The sequence below is a fragment of the Orycteropus afer genome, unplaced genomic scaffold, assembly GCF_000298275.1.
Source record: "Orycteropus afer afer isolate SDZICR_OR568_19922 unplaced genomic scaffold, OryAfe1.0 scaffold00065, whole genome shotgun sequence".
Taxonomy (NCBI): domain Eukaryota; kingdom Metazoa; phylum Chordata; class Mammalia; order Tubulidentata; family Orycteropodidae; genus Orycteropus; species Orycteropus afer.
This window is the reverse complement of record NW_006921652.1, coordinates 2,779,501-2,794,441: the sequence shown is the minus strand read 5'-3', so window position 1 is coordinate 2,794,441 and position 14,941 is coordinate 2,779,501. Positions and strand designations below refer to the sequence as shown.

Genomic DNA, 14,941 nt, shown 5'->3' with positions numbered 1-14,941 from the left:
TGGTGTCATGTCTGTTCTATTTTTATTTCTTCATTTGTTAAAGAATACTTTCTCATAATTTCATGCTAATTTTTAAACATTTAATTCCTTTTTTGGCACTCAGGAGAAATGGTAAAAATTTTTGTTTCAATTGTAACATAAATTCAAGTACTACTTTGATACAAATATGACAGATATCATAATCAAAAAAAAGGCCATGTAAAATGCTACAGTTGCAAACATTTAAGACTGTGTAACAAAAATGACTGAGAATGGTATCAGTTTACTATCCTTCAACTATTTCCCTGACAGTGGAGTCAAATAATGTTGAATTATAGACCTTCTTACAGGAAGTCTTATTTCATGTTCATTGTTTAATCATTTCCCTGCTAGTCCCTATAGGAATTTGGCTATATGCCGACTTTAAATGTTTCTATATATATACTTGGGTTGTATTTGATGATTCAATGATCATTCATTAAAACTTTACCATTTCCCATTTGACACATTTACATTACATAAGAAAATACTGTAGTTGCAATGGAAAGAATAATATTACCAACACAGAAAAATTTCATTTAAATTCATGTTGACAGTATTTTCAACACAGCAAGTATCTTAGTATAACTTGCAATGCACACTTCAGTTTTTCCAACACCACCTGTGAGGGAAGGCACACTAGTTTAAAAAAAAAAAAAAAAAAAGTAGGCCCTATGGTAATAGTTTAGCCTATTTGCTTGGTCTTAAAAAACATGAAGTTTCTACTATGGGACCACAAATAGTCACTGTTTTTAAGAATATGGAGTTTTACTGGATAATTTCCCTTCCATCACCCTGTAACAGCTGTGTTTAAATCTTTTCAGACTATGACAAACATTTTAAAAGTTAAACATACTAGTGTTTGGAAACATAATGATTTAAAATTGTTTTATTTTCAGAGTTGGGCAATTATAGCATGATATTTTAGTTATTTTTTAAAAAGCATTGTCCACAGTTTTATCTTTTTTTTCTTCCTCTTCCTTCTCCTCTTCCTCTACTATTTAAACTTTTCCATGTTTTCTAATAAAAATCTCTACATTAGGACTAATAGCAATAGCCCACACATTCACTCTAGATGTTTCTGAGTGGTGAGCAATGGAGTCATTCTTCTGGGAGAGGGATTGCTATTTGAGTGACCTATTGCCACAGAGCTACTTAAATCACTGAACAATAGTTACTGTTATGGGGCTTTACTTTGCACAAACTAGCATTAGTATCATTGCTTTCCATTAACCATGGAACTTGCACAGGGGACTTCCAGAGAGAGTAAGAGGTAGACAGAGAGGAACTATGAAACAGGAATAACTTTTGGAGCTTTCAGACTCCAAGACATTTAGCAATGTACTCGATCTCAACTTATCTGCATGTACCTGGTACTTCTCTTTTTTTCTTATTATTTTTTCTAAAATGTAAGTGCCCCTATTAAGAAGCAATACATTTCTGCCCTGAAGTTCAGACATAAATACACTCTAAAACCAATCAGTCATAAAGTAATAATAAAAATACACCTGGTAAACAACTAACTTCTAATTCAAAGGGTACTAAGCAATAAAAGACCTAGAATGAACATCCCAATTAGCCAGTGTAGTGACAAGCAGTCAACACCTTATTATTTAATCATTAAAGAGAAACTTGCCATAATTTCTCTTTGACATATTTCAAAAAAAGGAATTAAGAATAGACCACATGACCCACAAACAGCAGCAATCAAAAACAAGGTCAGAGAATGCTCCCAACTCATTGCCCTCAAGACCTGTGGTCTGAGTGGTTCTAGGATCAGGCAGAACTGGGACTTTATTCGCTCACTGCCATGGAGTCCATTGCGATTCACAGCGACCCCTCCCTAGGTTTCCCAGGCAGTATCTCTATGGAAGTAGATTGCCCAACCTTCCTCCAGAGGAGTGGCTGGTGGGTTTGAACCATCAGCCTTCTGCTTAGCAGTCAAATGCCTTAGGCACTATGCCACCCGAACTCCTGGACCCCTATTAGGCATGTACGATTTACAACAACAACAACAACAAATGTAATCAAATGCACGCACTTAGAAAACAAAGTACTTGACAAAGGGTCCATTTTACTGCCCCCTACTGTTTTTGTGCCAGTCTTCTTATTGGATGAAAACAAATCGCCTCTATTCCTGTTGCCGGACTCATAGCGACCCCTCCTTGGGTTTCTGAGTTATCACTACGGAAGTAGATTGCTCAACCTTCCTTCAGAGGAGTGGCTGGTGGGTTTGAACTGCCAGCCTTCTGGTTAGCAGTCAAGTGCCTTAGGCATTATGCCACCAGAGCTCCCGCCTCTACTCCTGTTATTTGCCATCGAGTCGGGCCCCGACTCCTAGCGACCCCTCCTTGGGTTTCCGAGGCAGTTATCACTACGGAAGTAGGATTGCCCAACCTTCCTTCCGAGGAGTGGCTGGTGGGTTTGAACCGCCAGCCTCCTGGTTAGCAGTCAAGTGCCTTAGGCACTATGCTACCAGAGCTCCTCCTCTACTCCTAGTGTTAGTAAATATCCACTGGGCTCATCTTTTCTTTTCTTTTTTTTTCCCAAGCAGCAGCTCCAACTCATCAAGGACATGAGGTTGTTCCTTGCTCTCCCATCCCCATTCCTTATGATAACACTTTCCCAAAAGACAAAAGCTTAAATCTCCTTTGGGCACATCTCACTACCCCACTTTGGAGGGAGAGGGAGGTTTCAGTCAGGTCCTTGTTTAATTTTAAGAATTTTAACCAAAATTCTGCTTTAGAAACAACATTCCAAACTTTTAAAATAAAGCCATCGCCTCCAGGGTTCCCAGGCCCAATTGGGAACCAAAGTGCACCGGCCCAGGGTTGTCCTGGGTCTCCGTGGTCCGCGCGACCTGGCGCTCTCCAGTTTGGGCTGCCTCCCGGGAGCGCACCAGCACTTTGCATTTAATCTGCCTGGAGAGCGTAGCTTTCAGGTTCCATCCCTGTGAGCCATTATTACTTCTCTCCAGACGTCAGAGACAAATCTGGATTAACATGCAACACAGCGCCCAGTGCAGGCCGCCAGCCCTAGCCCAAGCACTTTTAAATGCAGATTCAGCCGAGAATCACCCCCACACACACCTCCTCACCCCCCAGGGAACGGCTGTTGAATAAAGACTCTAATCCAAAGGGACCGTTTCTGTGCCTTGTAGGGCGAATCAAGGCCCGTGCTGGTGGCCGAGTAGAGGCCAGTTAGTCCCAGCTCTCTACAGACAGGCGTGAGCACCCCGGGAAGCGGCCTTAGGGGCCCGGAAACTGTGCTTTTCTTTCTACTCCCTCTATTGACCCTTCTGGGAGTTGAAAACGTTTAGATTCAGGAAGCGATGAGCAACAGACAACCCTGGAAGGCTTCATTCGACAACTGCTACATGCAGCGCAATTCAAAATCTAACGCCTGTGTGGCCAAGATCTTCCTGGCCTTGCTCCTCGCAGCGCCCCCAACTCCACCCTACGCCCCTCAACACTCTCCCCTCCTGCCTTCGGACCCGTGACCTTTCCCTTCGCCAACAAGGCGGAACACTCGCCTCGACGCCTCGCGCCGCGGTGCCCTTCTACACCCGCAACCCGGTCCTTGGCCCACCAGGAGGGCAGAACAGCTCTGCGCCTTTCGCTGCCCCCAGCCCGAAGGGGGTGGGAGCAGCTGTGCGGAGTAGGAAGCGCCGCTGTCGGGAGAGGGCGCCCGGGAGGCCCGAGCCAGCCGAATGAGGCACTCAGGCCAGGGGCCTCAGGGTGGCCTCCAGTACAGGGTTCGGGAGTAAGGGACGGGATCATGGCTTCTAGTGGCGTCTAAATCTGATAAAAGCTCCCCCAAACCAACAACACTAAGAGGACAAATGGATTTCCGCCGATTTAGCCCTCTTGGAAACACGCTGACATCAAGTTAGTCTATACCAGGTCTCCGAGCGGGTGGCAACCTTCGCGCCCTCCGAGGAAAACAAGTGAAGTGACATAAACCTTGCCACGAGTAGACCCCAGAGGCACAGGAGCTAACGAGCTAACGAGGCCCCCCGTTCGCACCACACCTGTAGCAGTCCAGTCTCCGAGGGCACCTTTTGCAGAACTTCAAACTGGCCGGGCCTCATTGGCAGATTGGTGGAGAGGCTGTCCTTTTGGGACCTAGTTCCCAGGGCGCTGCACTTGGGGTCCAGAGTCCCCAAGGGTGAACGAGTAGATTCCAGTAGAGACAACTGATGTTTTTGGTGCGACCCTGGCGCCTCATCCTTAGCTTCCCACCTTCCTAGGTAGGGGGAGCCCACCCTGCGCCCAAGGGTGAGCAGGTTTTTGTGGGCACAATCCAACGTACGTCCCGCACTCTCCGTTCCTCTCTCCAAAACTGACCTAGCCATGCTTGCTCCTGGCTCCTGGGAGCCGGACAATTAAAAGGAGGAAGCTTGGGTTTGCTGCTCTCCCACCAACTAAGACCTGAGTGAGCCCGCAGGATCAAGCGAGAGCGCCTACGCCCGTAGGCCCAGAGCGTCCCGAGCTCAGCATGTGGCGTCCCTACCAAAGCTGCGAAGCCTACTTTTAACAGGCCGGGGACAAGAGATATACCCCAAACGGCTTTCCATTTTATAGGTAGAGGAGGAAAATAAAATGAGCATTTTAAGCTAATACAATTGCACACCAATCTTTGTGTATCTCAAATTAAGGTAATTGGATAACAAAAGTTTACAGAAGGAGTATGGGGAGAACTCAATGATGTCATATCAATTTTGTATTCCCCCCTAAAAAGAACCCCATAACTTTGGTCCTTTATCTTAGACTTTAATAAAATAATGATTCGTTGAGAAAATGGGGTATAAATCTTCATTTTGGAGGCAATTAAAGTGTTGATTTCATTCATGCCCCTAAGCGATTCTTGTAATTTGCACAAATAGCTTTATGTACCCAGCACTCCGGAGCCTTTAGAATCCCATTTTCTAGTTAGGCTTGTTGGATTACAATTTTTATTCAACAGCAGCTACCCGAGGGTTCCTCTACTGAATCTGCATTTAACAGCTCCCGGGCGAGATCTGGCGGGCTGAACCAGGCTCCAGGCCCGGCAGCCCGAGGGGCTGGGACAGCGAGCCGCCGACAGCTTTCCTAGCTCGGCCAGACCACTCGAGGATTTCTCAGGCTCCTTGTTGTGTGTGCTCGTCTATACTGCCGAAAGTTTGCAACTCGCCAAATAATAATGAACACCCGGAGTGGAGTGTTGACGCTGGTAAAGCTCAGCCTTGCCTGCCCCACTTAAACTTGAGTAAAGTAGGAATTGAGCTTCTGTCTTGGGGTCTCTCAGAGACACCTCGCCTGGGTTTTAAGAGGGCAATACTGAGAGAAGAAAATTTTAAGATGACACCAAGATCGAGGGAACGGGCATTCTGGCGAGGACCCGACTAGACAGTCACTGGCCAATCGGGATCATTACAAATCTAGCAAAAGAAAACTGCCGGCCAGGCTGGCCTTTGGCTTAACAAAGGCGAGCTGATCTCTCCCCCAAGACGGGATTCACGTGCCAAGTCAGAAAGAGAAACAACTCTGGACCTTCACTTCTTCATGGGGGCTGGAGAAGGCTCGCAACACAAATGTCCAGACGCGTTGCAACAATTCGCAACAGAGAGCTGTCCTGGGCCCTGTTTCATCTCACCCACTCCTCATGTTTCCTCTTTCAATGCCTTTTTGCAACTCCTTTGGACCAATACTGAGACACAGCGACAAGAGAGAGCGAGACACAGGGAGCAAAGAGTGATGTTGGGGTGAGAGAGCAATCTCCCCAGCAACTCCAAATAAAAGTCATCCCCACTTAGCAACGCAGCGGAAGAAGGGTCTGGAGGGAGCACAGGAAAGGAGGGGGCGCAGCAAGCAAAGAACCAGCAGGATAGAGCAAAAGGGCCGAGTCCCCACCCGCCACAGCGCCACATCGAGGGAGCCGCCGGGGTGCCCTGACGCTGACACTTCCAAAAGCTGCCAACCCAGCGGGCCCAGAGCACGTACCAGCTGGAGGATGAATGCAAAGGACGACGAGAAAGTCCATATTTATCTGTTTTTATAACCTCGGCCTGGTCTTATTTTTTCTATTAAGTACAATAAAATGGGCGAGCTTGCAGCGGGCACTGCACAAAGCAATGTTCAGTGAGGTCTAGAAGCGCTCGGCCGAGGAAAACTGACAAGACAGGCTAATGAACCGTATAGACAGGGAGAAAATAGCCAGCATTTGCTAGATTTCAAACCCTCGCTGTCTCTCTTAGACCACCTATCTTGGATTTATTCCTAATAAAATAAGAAATAAGCAGACCCTACACTTTTCTTTGAGATGGAAAAGGGGGGGGGGATGCTCTTGAACAAAGCCCTACAATCAGAGGCGGTCACTGGCAGTTAACACTCCCATTATTACAGAGGGTAAATAAAATAAAGACAAAAATTAAAAGCGACAAGAAACAGGTCAAGTTTGCAGGCAAAGCTTTTACAAGCTCATCTCTACAGGTCGAATCCCAGAGCCAGTCTTAATGAAGCAATAATAGCCACATTATTCAAAAATTTTCATTTCGATGGAAATGTATCTAAAAGGGACTTAATCATATGCAAATAATAAAAGGAGGTGGTAGTGACCCAGCAAGCAATATGCATACAGATTTTTTCCCCCCAGGGATTTTGAGGATTGAAAAGCGCATACCTGGTCGGTTAGATTTGCTGATCTTGTTATATCTTCACTGTCTGATTTTGATCCTCCTTCTCTATCGTCTATCACCAAATCGATAGGCATTTTCCCTTTCAAACAGCTAATATACCGGTGGCAGAAATTGTCACATAATTCGTGTACCTACATTATGACAGAAATAAAAAAAATGGAAATATAATCAGGAGTGCATAAATGACATTGACAAGTGCAACCCACCCCCTTGTGAGATCCAAACTTCCAAATAGAGGAAACACAGGGCAATTGTCCTCTAGAGACCCCCATACGCATCCAGAATTAGGAATAACTTTCTTTTCTTGCAAAATAGAGATATCCCAGAAAATTGACAGTGACAAGATGATTCACAGGCTACAACATATTCAACACCCGTGTTAAATTCATCTGCTCCCGGGGCTGTGGCCATTAGAGAGGTGACCTGCGTGGGTGACTTTTAAGGTAAACTATTTTATTTCATCCAGTTCCTTTATCATAAACCCTTTTCCAAATTATCTAAGGAAAAAATGCAAAGATATATATACATATACACACACATACACACATACATTCATACATAGCCAATACTGTGGTCGCATAGTTGTCTGACAACTCAAGTTCCTATAACATTTGTAACTGGGATTTCTATCCATAAGGAGCATATAATAGGATACTATCTTTAAGAAACAAAAAGAGAGAGAGAGAGATAAGAAGAAGAAGGAGAAGGAGAAGGAGAAGAGAAGGTGAAGGAGAAGAAGGAGGAGGAAATCAAAGTGCCAATACCTGTGATGCCAAAAAACCTACAGCCAGAACAACGTATCAAATTGATTTTTTTTTTTTTTAGGGGGAAAAAAAAAGGCCTCAAAATACTTAGGTGTAAGTGGAAAGGTCTCTTACAGGCCCCAGGCATCATTGACATGCAAAATTTCACAAGAAATCCCAGAGTGCTTGAAATTTAATGTTAGTTTGAATTACAATGCATTAAGTTTTTATTGCTGAGATTTATAGAACAGCTAGCAAAATCACGTTATCCCACACCCTCTTCCTTGAGTATGAAGGTGGGGTGTGTGCAGGATTCACAGATTCAAGAAATTGACACAACTATCAACTCTGCTTTGTCTCTGCAAAACGTTTACTGTCCCTCCCCCACCACCTCCTCCAGACTCCCCGCTTGCTCCTCCTCCCCCTCAGCCTCTCCTCTGTGCCTGACCTGCCGCTGCTCTCAGACTGTCTTCCAGAAACTCACTAAACTAAACAAAACTTTTTTTCCCTTTCAGAGGTAGCAAAGAAGAGGAGGAAGAGGAAGAGACCAGAACATATAGGTATAACTTGTGAAGCAAACTTGCAACAGCATTCAGAACAACTGGGGTGCATAGAATTCCAACTATTTACACAAAGCCAGCAAGGTATTAAGAATGAACACAAGTCTAGAGCATTTGTGATCCGATTTTAGTGGCTGAAATTGTAATTAAACTGGGAAGAGAAATGGACGCTAAGATTGGCCTTGACACTAATTACCAGAAAGAAAGACATTTATGCAAATGTCCCAGAAGCCTGAACTTCAGCCATTCTGAACCCTCCCCTGTGTGTATTTTGGGAGTGATCGAGAAACAATAGGTAAGGGGGTAGAGAAATTACCTTCTCTAATTCCAACAGATGAAACCTCAATACTTGTATGGCTTGAATCATCTGCAAAGATACAAAAAGAATGAGCACCCCATTCCTGGTTTGCAGAAGATTGGCTGTCACAGCTCTAGGATCTCCAGCCCACCATCTCCCCCCCCAGTAAACAGAGTTATTTTGATTTATGGCAATAACACTAAAACTTAATAGCAGAGACTGGGTACCATCTAGAGGTTTATATTTCTTAAGGAGAAAAAATAGCTAAAACAACAACAAAGCATCTAAGTGGGAATCATAAACACTCTCCTCCACCACTCTGCCCTCTCTCAGTCCCTCTCTTTGAGAGGGGGGGTCCCTCTCAAAGGGCCACATCCCTGGACTCTATTTTTCCTTGAAAGGGGTGGACAGAAAATATTCCAAATCGTGGCTTCTCACATTAAAACTTCCTGCTGCTCGCCGCACACCTTTCAGGCAAAATTAGTTGTTTAGAGGCTCTGGCCTGGTCGCTGCCCTTGTGACGCGACTCTGAGGGCTGCGGAGTCCGCAAAGTTTAAGCACACACGCTGACAGGCCCAGAGATAAATCCCCGCGCTGATTAGAGCTACGCAGCCCGGCTGTCATAAAAAACAAAAGCTCGCGTTTCCCCGCGCCGGCTTGCCCGGCCCCTCTCGAGATGAATTTATTTCCCCGGGATCTTGTCCCAGACCACTTGTCCGTGGACAGAAACATTGGCAGCCGACTTGCAGCTACGGGAAGACCCGTCTAGAAACTCAGGTCTCTCAAAGCAAAGCTGGGGGTGCTGGGTGGGGAGATGGGGTGGGAAGGATAAGGGGTCCGCTCTTACCAAGTTATCCAGTTCTGGATTAGAAGAAAATAAAGGTTTTTCTGCGCGAATCTAAATACAAGTGAGAAAGGGAAGAGGAGAGAGGAAAAAAGAAAGAAAAATTGAAATCTAGTCGCTTCTCCTAGTTTCTTGCCTCATTACACTGTCGGGGGCAGCAAGTACCATCGGGGATGAGCTCGGTGGCACCGAGTTCGTCCAGCGCAGAAACACTTCAACGTGAATCAATTAAGCCGAAAACGCCTCAGAGCTCTCTCAGTCTTACTTCTAGTAGCAAGGATTCTTTAGGACGTTGAGCAGGTCGCCAAATCCAAAGCAACCACTACGCGTGGTGTTTGCGTTTTATTTTATTGAATGAGCTTTCTGTGTTAGGCTGTCCTGGGTGAGTGGGATTGCATACGGTTATTTAAACATAATCCGCAAACACACACTCCTATGGGAGGGACATCTCAGGGTAGGTGAAATGTTTCTGGCTTGGAGTGGACTATTTTTGTTAGCTACTTTGCAAAATGTGTTGGGTGTTGGGGCGCTCTTTTTTCTTTTTCTTTTTAAACGTTTATTTTGCTGACCTGTTTGGCGAAAACGGCTATATCTTCATTGAATGATTCTGACGAGCAGACGTCCCCGCCCGCCACCCCCGGCTCGCGGGGGGTACAAGTAGCTAATTCACATTTCTCAAAAATCAGTGCTAAGAGAGGGAAGAGGGGGTGTCTGCAAGAAAATACAAGTCACAAACAACACAATGGTTAGTCCCCAGTCACTGGAAAAGGCACCCAAGAAAAATAGCCAGAGGAACTATAGGCAGGGACCCCTACCCTGATTTTGACATTTACTTTTTTCTTTTCCCTTCCCCCCACCCGGGTGACTGCTCACCTCCCCTTCCTCCCAAGGCCCTGAAGTCAGAGCGCCTGAGCTATGGACCATATCTAAGGATCGGTTCAGCATTTCTGGCTGGAGAAATTGGTAACATTTGCTAAGAATAAAACCCAAGAGGTTCCAGCAGCCATTTTGAATTAAGTTTCCCACCCCCAACCAGCCTCAGTCCCTCCACTCCACAACTAGGACCTAGAAAATAAAGGAGAGGGGATAAGGGGTTGGGAAAGCTGGGTCCATTAGGTTACTTGAAAGCGGTCGCGCGAAGCCAGAGGCCCGGAGGATCTCGGGTCAGGAGCTCAGCTAACTTAGGGAAAGGACCTCTGAGCTTCGGGACCGCCTGTCAGGGGGCTGCATCCACCGATTTCGACCCCAAGACCCTCGCAGAGTAGGGAGACTCCTTCTTCATTCACTGCACACTTCCCTCCCCTCACTGATGACTCCAAGGCCACCAAAAGAAAGTTACTTCCAATGTTCCTGCGGTAAAGCCTTTCATTTTGTCTCTGCGGAGTGGCAAAACAGCTGGTAGTGCTAGGGGCCTAGATGTTGCTTATCTCAGCCCATAAAAGAAAGAAGGGGAAAAAATGCTGCTTCTAATGCCCAAGTAGGTGTCTCAAGTCTTTTATTAGCTCTCACAACCCAGCTGGGAGTTTTACAGTTGGGGTCCTTTTCAAAGCTTCCCCAAATGTTCTGTCCCGGAGCCTAAACCATTTGCAGTTAATGCTGCGGAGAGAACGCTGGGATTTAAACTAGCCCCATGGTACAAGGGACCAGAAAAGAAAGCGGAAAGATTTTCAGCCGGAGAAGGCCAGTGTTACTTTTTTTTTTTTTTTTTCCCAAAGAAGAAATGAATAGAAATAAAAGTTGCTACAAAGTTTTCAAAGGTCCCAGAATTCATCAGCACACAGTAGGCACAAGTGTCTTTCAAAGGATTTTGCAAATCAAGCGGAGTGTCCATGGTCTAATCAAATGGCCTGGGAGAACACGGTGTAAACAGCCGCCAGAAAACAGCCGTGGTCCGAGAGCACCCCGCATCCGCTTCTATCTAAATATTGCAGATTTGCCTTTGAACATAAGGTGCAGAAACGGCTGGAAGTTTCCTAATATCTGTAAAACTTCAGAGCGAGCCCCTCTTCACTCCTTGAAGTCGGTGGTCAAACTTCCTAAATGCAAAACATGTTCCCCCTTGCCTGATCTGCAACTGCCCTCCTTGATTTTATTGTGCGGTGGCAGAGCCAGCATGTGGTTGCTGAGTAAACTTAGCAAGTCAGAACAATCAGTGGCTTAAAAGATTTTACCTAAACTAAAACTTTCTAACACAAAGGCGTCTGCATTTAGAAACTCCTAACGCTCTCCCAACCAACACCAGACAGCGAAGACTCCAACCTGATAAGCTCTCCAGCCTGAGTCTGAGAGGGGCCGAGGGACCTTTAAGCAACTCCTCCCGCCCGGGGACCCCTTTGCTGGCACCGCGGCTGTGGAGCAAAGCTCTGGGAGGGCGCGGTGGGAGTGTGGAGATGGAGACATCGGGGCTAGCCGACTACCTCCCCAAATTTTCCCCCCAAGGAGAATGTAAAGTTCCAAATATGTACCTCCATCCAGAAAGCTCCGGCTTTCCTCTTACCGACAGCATAGGGAAACAAGGGAAGCATAGCATCTCAACTAGTTAACCTGCTGCTCATTGTACCTACCCATAAATGGCATCTTTATCTCTCTTTAAAGCGTCATTGACCGAGGAACCCATGCTGGGGGCCATGGCGTTGGTGTGAGCTGTGTGCGGGTACTGATGCGAATGCAGAGGAGGCCCGTGGTTCAGGTGGTGGACCGGCTGCATGGACCTGGCAGCATGCGGGTCCCCATACATCGTGGAGGGGATGCCTACTCCATCCATGCCCCCGTAATGGGGTAGATCGTCGTACTGCATGACAAATAGGAGATAAACAAGGTTCAGAAGGCCAGGCGGGTACAAGGGGAACGGCAGGGCATGGAGCTTATTATATAATGTCAGTCCAGCTGGGTCCTTCCACCCGGAATAAGGTGGCCTTGCATCTCTCAAGTTGAGATTTCGTATTTAAAAAATAATTTTTAAAAGTGAAAATTCCAGAATTCTCTGTGAGATTTGGTGGGGTTGTGGTCTTGCCCTAACTTGTATCCCTATCAACTAGTTCAGAAATTCAGGATCCTTTGGCAAGGAAGGAAGGAAGAAAGAAGGAAAGAAAGGGAGTCATTCTCCCAGAGGGCGGAAGATAAAATGTGCATGTCTCTAGAGGAGGAAATTCAAAATTACAATAATAAAACGTGCCAGGACAGTGTAGCAAATCCGCCTAGTTTCACAGCCCCTTCACATCAGGGGGAATTTAAAAAAAAGTTACGATGGGAACAGCTATGCCAAGCACGTGAATTCAGACAGGCTTCTCATTTTATTTCCCTGCCAGCGTGAGGTTAGGCAGTCCTGCAAGACACTGCATTTCCTATGCTTTCCAAGACAAACTCTGCTAAATTATTCAAAACTGTCCCCTTACAAGTGGAACTTAGCAAAGGTAGCTTTCACTGTATATTAAAGCTGAATGTACACATTGGGCAATTTCTCTCCAAAGTTAAAGAAAAATCTAGAGTTGAAGCAATTAATTATACTTTCTTTTCCTCTATGAACTTTCTCCCCATCCTAGAAGTCAATGAGGCAAATGTTACTCAGTCTGTTGAAAGTAAATTCAAAGCAAACACACATACAAACGCTATCTTTCTCTTCCAGAAAAACTTTCATATTGATTGGCATTTTGTGTGCAAAATTTAGCTATTTAGAATTTCTAATTGTTTCATTCCAGGCCAGTTCTTCCCCCAAGATTTGGAGGTGCTGAGAGTGAAATGATTTTCAAAGAAAAGAGGAATTGCCACTTTCATCTCCTTAAAGCCAGAGGTGTGAAAGGAGTTTGGAAGAACGCTGACATTTGTCTGAACCAAAGGAGTAAAGAAAAATGTGTCAGCCTAGTAACTTTCTTTTGCAAACAGGGCTTTGAGGGCCAGGACACAAATTATGCAAGGAAGGCTTTTTGTGGACCTCTTTTCTTTTAAGAAACTACCCCAGTTGGATTGTCATTGTCTCACTTTACTCTCACTACATTTCCATTCAAATAGGAATATTGGGGAAATTAGTATTGCATTTTTAAAGTGAGTAGCTATGTGCTTAGTATCCAATTAGTACAGGACTTAGCAAAGAAAAACTTTCAAAGTACTACCTTGCATAAAAATCTATGCAAATGAAAATTACTGTTATAAGATGAATATTTTCTGATTCAAATTCTGCTAAATTGTGTCAAAGTTCTTTGCTTTGAAAAGTTAGATGTTTCTAATGAAATAGCAAAGATGAGTATAATCGGTAACACATTAGAAGTTTCCAGCAGCGTATTTTAGTTTTAAAATAGCTTTAAACTGATCTCTGAACGCTCAGATTGTAAGATTAAGTGTCTAGCTTTTAATTTATTTTATTTTATTTTTGTTTTTAACGGTTGATTTCTCGATCTTGCATTTTTATTTATATAGATACTGGTTAGGAATCGATAGAAAACTTGAATACTTGAATTAACAATTATACATAACATACATAAAGTCTACAAATGCACTGAGTAAATCCTCTAGCTTTAGGCCACGGCTTTAGGAGTCACATTCAAAGAGAAAGAGAGAGAAAAAAGCAAACTTTTTAGCAGTGTCTTTCAGCCACATTTCAATTTCATCTCACATTTGAGTTCCACAATTGTTAATACGTACCCTTTGCGCCATCGGCCTCCCTGGCTCCCTTCCTACTTCAACTTCTAATATATCCTCTTTAAGGCCAGTGTGAAAAGAAGCAAATACGCAAACTCCCCGGGAAAAAAAAAAAAAAAAAAAAGCACGGCGAAAAATCCCTTAACGTCTCCAGCAAAGTGAGCCACCAGTCCCAGATCTTCGGTCTATGGGACCTGAAGCACAGCTCCCGAGTCACTGGGCATAAAAGCGCTCCGTTTCCAAGACAGCAGCGGGGCAAAAAAAAAAAAAAAAAAAGGAAAAGAAAGAAAGAAAAAAGGAAAATAAAAAGAAAGCAAGAAAAGCAGGTCTTCTCCTCTCTCCCCAAAAAAATCAGTTAGGAAAAGAAAAAAAAAAAAAAAAAAGTGCCCCTCAGACCCAACTACCAAATCTCATGGCTTTCTGCCACTCCGGCTGTCAATCACAGGCGAGGTTGTCAACGTGGTGAATGAATGATCATCCGCTCTGTCTTCTTCTGGTCAGAACACCTCAAATGTTAATATTCAAATGCACAAAGCCCTAGCGCTCTCTTTCTTTGAATCAGTCCTAATTCCTAATCAGTTTTTCTCTTCGCTCGCTCTCTTTCTCTTTCTCTCTCACTCTCCGTCTTTTCAACTGCTGCACTGGAGGGAGATTAGAGGAGGAGGGTTAAAAAAAATGTCTGTCTGAGTTTGTCTTAAAGGAGCCACGATCGATGCTGCCCGCTTGCAGTCCCCGTGCGTGTGTAAAGTGTGTGTTGCACAGGCGGAGAGGTGGATTCCGACCAGAATGCTAGAACCCGGAAGTAGTGGTGGCCATAACAGGTCGCGTCTTACACAATGCATTGGGCTGCAGCAAGTAGGCTCTTCGGCAGGGGTGGGTGCGCGAAGCGAGCTCTGGCCACACTGGAGAGGCAGAGAGGCGCTCCATTAAATAGCACGCACAGGCACAAACACTCATACATCCAGGGCACACACACACACAACAGCGGGGAGCAGCACCCGGCCATTGGCTTTATTTTCCATATTCTTCCCCCTCCCCCCCTCCAGACTCTTTCCCTAAAGCGGACTCTCTTGAAATAAATTGAGAATAAACGCGAGGCATGCAGCAGCGGGAGTTATTTTGCACAGGGTTGTGCGCATAGACTTAATGACTTTCCTCGAAATTGTT

At 45.1% G+C, this 14,941-nt stretch overlaps 1 protein-coding gene across 1 annotated transcript in view; it reads right to left on the bottom strand.

Annotated features, from left to right (window-relative positions):
- MEIS1 (Meis homeobox 1) overlaps window positions 1-13,789 on the bottom strand; it is a 155,291-nt gene extending 141,502 nt beyond the window's left edge. Inside the window, exons 1-7 of the mRNA XM_007940069.1 lie at window positions 13,778-13,789; window positions 11,704-11,930; window positions 9,709-9,850; window positions 9,143-9,193; window positions 8,314-8,364; window positions 6,679-6,825; window positions 1,267-1,272 (exon numbers count right to left, since the gene is read on the bottom strand). Coding sequence (XP_007938260.1) covers window positions 1,267-1,272; window positions 6,679-6,825; window positions 8,314-8,364; window positions 9,143-9,193; window positions 9,709-9,850; window positions 11,704-11,930; window positions 13,778-13,789 — 636 coding nt within the window. The remainder of the gene's footprint in view (window positions 1-1,266; window positions 1,273-6,678; window positions 6,826-8,313; window positions 8,365-9,142; window positions 9,194-9,708; window positions 9,851-11,703; window positions 11,931-13,777) is intronic.
- Between the last annotated feature and the right edge of the window lie 1,152 nt (window positions 13,790-14,941).